The 6,058-nt window shown below is 44.6% G+C and overlaps 1 protein-coding gene across 1 annotated transcript in view; it reads left to right on the top strand.

Moving 5' to 3' along the window:
* Positions 1-6,058, top strand: part of WRB (tryptophan rich basic protein) — a 12,813-nt gene that overhangs the window by 3,717 nt on the left and 3,038 nt on the right. The window contains exons 2-4 of the mRNA XM_003800650.3: positions 3,003-3,168; positions 4,042-4,109; positions 5,367-5,481. Of these exons, the coding sequence (XP_003800698.1) occupies positions 3,003-3,168; positions 4,042-4,109; positions 5,367-5,481 (349 nt within the window). The remainder of the gene's footprint in view (positions 1-3,002; positions 3,169-4,041; positions 4,110-5,366; positions 5,482-6,058) is intronic.

Below are 6,058 nucleotides of genomic sequence, written 5' to 3'. Positions count from 1 at the left end.
AAAAAAAAAAAATCATGTTTATTGGCCTGGTGCCATGGCTCACGCCTGTAATCCTAGCACTCTGGGAGGCCAAGGAGCTGAAGTCCTTATTGCATTAGCAGGGAATTCTGCAGATATCTAGGAACCTGTGCTTATGAGACACTCCCAGGAGACTGGCAGGGCTGGTATAGCTAGCAGTTCTAACCAAGAGTTATCCTACTGTGCCGCAGGCCAGAGGGGACCTGTCCATATAGGGAAGCAGGGACAAATCACTGAGTACTTGCTGTATGCTAGGTAATCTTGTTTCTCTTTCATCTTTTTTTATTAATCTATTTTTATTGTTTTCATTTTCAAAAATTTTTTTGGAAACAAGAGTTTCACTTTGTCAACCTTGATAGAGTACTGTGGTGTTATAGCTCACAGCAACCTCAAATTCCTGGGCTCAAGTGATTCTCTTGCCTCAGCCTCCCTAGTATCTGGGACTATAGGCGCTTGCCACAACACCCATTTATTTTTAGAGATAGGTCTCACTCTTGCTTAGGCTGGTCTAAAACTCCTGAGCTCAGGCAGTCTACCTGGCTTGGCCTCCCAGAGTGTTAGGATCATAGCAGTGAGCCACTGCTGGCCTATTAATTTTTTTAATTAATTAATTAATTAATTATTTATTTTGAGACAGAGCTCCAAGCTGTTGCCCTTTGTAGAGTGCTGTGGCATCACAGCTCACAGCAACCTCCAACTCCTGGGCTTAAGCGATTCTCCTGCCTTTGCCTCATAAGTAGCTGGGTCTACAGGTGCCCACCACAATGCCTGGCTGTTTTTTGGTTGCAGCTGTCATTGTTGTTTGGCGGGCCTGGGCTGGATTCGAACCTGCCAGCTCAGGTGTATGTGACTCATGTCTTAGACACTTGAGCCACAGGTGTCGAGCCCTTTTATTAAAAATTTTGAAACAAACACAAATGGCAGAAAAGTTACACATACAGTACAAGGAAAGGATTTTGTTTCCTGAATCATTTGAAAGTAAGTTGTCAACTTGAGCCCTCTCATTCCCCAATACTTTGGCGTGTAAACAGCGGGCCTTGTTCATGATACAGCCATGAAGTACTTTGCTGCTGCAAATCCTTAGGTCCTGTCTGGGTTTTCCATGTGTCCTAATAAAGCTCTTTATTGCAAAAGGACCCACTTTAGAATCATGCACTGCATTTACTTGTCATGTCTTTGTAGTCTCCTACAATCTGGAGGAATATCTCAGTCATTCTTTGATGTGCAGACTCATTTCTGAGTATCACAGGGCAGAGATTTTGCAGAATGGCTGCCTGCTAGCTTGCCTGACGGTTTGGCAGGGATATCTCTGAACTAATTTGTTCTCATTAGTTCTCTCTCTTTTTTTTTTTTTTGGTTGGGGCTGGGTTTGAACCCACCACCTCTGGCATATGGGACTGGTGCCCTACCCTTTTGAGCCACAGGCGCTGCCTCATTAGTTCTCATCCACAGGACAACTATTTGGGGATGTTTGCTGATTGCTTTGGGCTACTTTCCAGAGGTACCTCCTGAGGTTTTCTTAGACCTGTGGTTCCAGGACACCCTAGCAGTCCCAGGACCCAGGCCTTTTCTGGTGAGTGCCACCTCCTGGCCCATGTCACCTGTTGGCCATCATCATCTTGTCCCCAAAGCACCAGGCAGATGCCAGGAAGAGGGACCTTGTGGGGATTGCCTAGGTGGGCCACAAGTGCAGGGCTGGCAAGGCCCTGCAGGGTAGGCTGGGGGCTCCTTTTTAAGTACATTTACGTCTGTGTTTATTTCTCTTATCAGTAGGAAACCATGAATCTATATCCTTACCTTCAATTCTAAGTCAACACCACAAAATTCATTCTGGTTCCCTCCCAGTCCCATCATTCTCATTATGTTTACTTGGTATGATCAGTCCTTCCTTTGTAACTAAATCTCCTGTCTTCACTGCCAGCCCCTACCTGCCTATCCCCACCTGGGTTCCAACATGGTGTTTGGCAAGGTTCCTTCTTCCTGTTTTATGCCATCCCCTTCACTGAATCAGATTCTGCTTCCCATGTCAGGCTGCCCTCTCTTAAGTCTCCTATACCACCATACTTGGTCCTGACTCCTCTCGCTAGGGTGCTCCTGTAGGAATGGCCTCCATGCGGTCTTTGTGCTCTGACACCCAGCCCTTGGCTACCACCTCATCATTGGTACCTTGTACCCTGCCTTGCTCTGCCCCATCTACTCTAGGACTGAATTCTTCAGAAAGAGAAGAGGATGATGCATGTTGGTGATAGAATTGGTTTTCATTTTATAATCTCGGTTTTAGTTATAATGATAGATATGTTTGCAAAAGGAAGAATATAGTTTGAATAGTGATTCATATCTGAGGGAGTTTTCTGTGTGTATGAGGTAATTGTAGGCAGCAGGAAAAGGTGATGGGTGCTGTTGTGCAGGGACAGCACAGCTTGCCCAGGGGAAGGGACAGCAATAGGATGTTGGAGGAAGGTACACCTGTTCTGCCACTTTGCTTCTGTGCTAGAATTGCTTCAGAAGCAGTGATGGGGTTGGGGTGGGGAGAACTCCCTCAGGGGAGAGCTCCAAACTGACTGGAGATGGGACCAGCAGGGATTCTAAAGGCAGAAGCACACACCAGGTTGATAGTCCAAAGTACTTCTTAGGGGAACTTATAAAGTGCTGCAGCAGTCAGTCCTCATGACAGACGAGAAAGGGATGCTTTACCTAATATGTGTACCATAAGAGGGTTGGGCTATGGAGTTAATTAGGGGTTTAGGGAATTTGGCTCAGGGCAGGGACTGGTTTGTATGTGTTAACAGCAGGATTACTCTCTGTGTTTTCAAACAACAACCTGAACTCTTTTATCAGTACCTAGGGAATGTTCAAGGCCCTAGTTTGGGTTCAAACCTTCAGGGGAAGCATGTAGCTGGCTCTAGAAAGAAAGCTGGGGAAGCACTGGGGGATCCTCTTCTACCTCACTGGGAAGGCACTGATCCCAGCTGTCTACTTTCCAGATGTCCAGGGTGTTGCAGAAGGATGCAGAGCAGGAGTCACAGATGAGAGCAGAGATCCAGGATATGAAGCAAGAGCTCTCCACAGTCAATATGATGGATGAGTTTGCCAGATATGCCAGGCTGGAAAGGAAGATTAACAAGATGACGGATAAGCTCAAAACTCATGGTACCTGGCCACACACTGTGGGTCATATTTGTGAACCCAGCACTTTGGGAGACCAAGGCAGGAGAATTGTTTGAGCCCAGCCTGGGCTATACAGCGAGACCCTATCTCTATAAAAAATTAAAAAAACTAGCTGGGCATGGCATATGCCCGTAGTCCTACCTACTCAGTCAGAGGCTGAGCCAGGAGGATTGCTTGAGCCTGGGAGTTGGAGCTTGTAGTGACCTGTGATTATACCACTACACTCCAGTCTGGGTAAGAGATCAGATCAAATCAGATCAGATCCTGGGTGGCGCCTGTGGCTCAAAGGAGTAGGGCACTGGCCTCATATACTAGAGTTGGTGGGTTCAAACTCAAGCCTATAATCCTAGCACTCTGGAAGGTCAAGGTGGGTGGATTGCTTAAGCTCACAAGTTTGAGACTAGCCTGAGCAAGAGCGAGACCCCATCTCTACTAAAAATAAAAAAACTGAGGCAGTTTTTCAGTGACTTGTGCCTGTAATCACTTGAGGATCACTTGAGCCCAGAGTTGGAGGTTGTTGTGAGCTGTGATACTATGGCTTTCTACGCAGGACAGCAGCTTGAGACTTTTTCTCAAAAAAAACCCCTCCAAAAAAAAAACAAAATCCAAAATTAAAGCTATTTAAATCTCACAGTCTGAGTGGGATTTTTGTTTTAAATAATGGCATAGTAGATGGCATCTAAGATAGTAGATGACTTTTTAAAGATTCTGTTTTACATTTTGTAAATATATTGAGTAATTGTTTCATTTATAATCAGAAAATATTTTATAAGGGAAAATAACATTTTTTTGGTACTTACATATTAACTTTTCAGGACTGACATTGTTTTATTCTTTTTTTTTTTTTTCTTTCAGTGAAAGCACGGACAGCTCAGTTAGCCAAGATAAAATGGGTTATCAATGTTGCTTTCTACATATTGCAAGTAAGTGTACTGTAGTGTCACATGGGGTTATTAGAGTTGGCAATGACTGGGCTCCAGCAGCTCGTGGCCCTTGAAAGCCAGAGATTGGAGTTCAGGCTTTTTCACTTTCAGCTGCTGCGTCATTTGGTCTTACCAGTGTGGAAATCTGCACACTGAATTTAGAAGTTAGACTAAGGTTTAAGGTTGGGACTTACTGGCATATTAACTCTGGCGTAACTTCTCAGGAGGTCTTTTATATTGCCTTTTAGTACAGTTTTAAGGGTCTGGGGAGATGAAGTAAGAAGCATATATTGATACTTTCTCTAAGATCATCATTAATATTAGTCATTGCTTATTTCCTGGTGTGCTTAAACACATGCTTCATTCTGGTAGAGACCAGCTTTTCTCAGTGAAGGTGGCTCTCATCCTGCACTGCTGCGTACATGCGTTAGTGGCTGCCTTAGCCAATTTCTGAGTCTCAGTGCTATGGTCGTCTTTCTGAAGGGAAAGGATTCACTCTCATTCCCTCCCCACCAAAAAGCCCAGGTTTGAAGAGACATATAAAGAAATCGATGCTGAGGTACAGTTTACTTGAGATGGGTTTCTTAGAGACAGGATTCAAACCAGCTGCTCCCTTTTTAGGGGCTGGTCATTAGAGTAGCATATTCAGGTCAGAAAGGGGACAGAAGCCAACCAAAAGAATACTGCTGGGGATAGCACAGAAAATTAAGCATCAGTTCTCCATCCACCACTGAGCCTCACAGAGGGCTCACCTCTGTATTTGTATGTTGGCACTAACACTCACGTGTGAATGCGGGGATTAATTATGTTTTCAAGGATCTTAGAAGTGGAAGATGGGTTTTGTCTCCAGGCGGGTGTACTTAGCATGTAGTCTGACTATTCAAAGGGGGTATTCAATGTGAAAAGAATACCTATGTTATGGGAGACATTGGTTAATTTATCAGCTAATTTAAATTGTGGTTAGACCTAGTCTTACTAAAACAGTAAAATGCCAGTTCATATAATAAGGCTCACCCACTCGTTAGCAGGATATTCCAGATGTCCTCATGAGCTCATCTTCAATCAGATATTCTCTTTCAATGTCTCAGCAATTAGTAACCATGGCTGTGTGTCTGCTGCCTGTGAGGACTGGTTGCTAGGCTTGCGTCTTCAGTCTGGAGAGTGCTCATTTTTCATTGCATAGTGTCCATTTTTCTTTCTGTGGTTATTGGGCATGTGGCTGGTGGTTATTTTCACTCATCAGATGTATTTTTCCAGGCTGCTTTGATGATCTCACTCATTTGGAAGTACTATTCTGTCCCTGTAGCTGTTGTGCCAAGTAAATGGATAACCCCACTAGACCGCCTGGTGGCCTTTCCTACTAGAGTAGCAGGTAAGAATTAAATTCCTGGGAGATTATGGATAGGCTTATGTAGAGGGTGTGTGGTGGAAGATTCAGCTAGCCTGGCATCAGCCTCTCCATACACTTAGTGAGCAGGGAGTGTGTCTCAACCTCACACCATGCTGCAGTGAAGAAACTGAGGTCTAGAGAAGTTACTTGCCCAGTGGAACCAGAATGTTACTGAGCAGAACTAGAATTCAGTTCCAGGTTTTTTTTTGTTTGTTTGTTTTTGTTTTTTTAAGAGATAGAGGCTTATTTTGTCGCCCTTGGTAGAGTGCTGTAGTGTCACAGCTCACAGCAACCTCTAGCTCTTGGGCTTAGGTGATTCTCTTGCCTCAGACCCCCCAAGTAGCTGGAATTATAGGTGCTTCCCATAATACCCGGCTATTTTTTTTGTTGCAATTTGGCCGGCCAGGTTGGAACCCACCACTCTTGGGATATGGGGCCAGTGCCCTACCCACTGAGCCGCAAGTGCTGCCCCCTCAGGTCTATTTCTGAAATCATGACCACTGCTTAGAGTCTCACACCTCATTTATTGAAATACCTCCTGCAGTTTCTAATTCTGTGT

Source organism: Otolemur garnettii, unplaced genomic scaffold, assembly GCF_000181295.1.
Source record: "Otolemur garnettii isolate 467f Iridium unplaced genomic scaffold, OtoGar3 scaffold00180, whole genome shotgun sequence".
In the NCBI taxonomy this organism is placed as follows: Eukaryota; Metazoa; Chordata; class Mammalia; order Primates; family Galagidae; genus Otolemur; species Otolemur garnettii.
The sequence above is the reverse complement of the archived record's forward strand: the minus strand, read 5'-3'. Positions and strand labels throughout refer to the sequence as shown.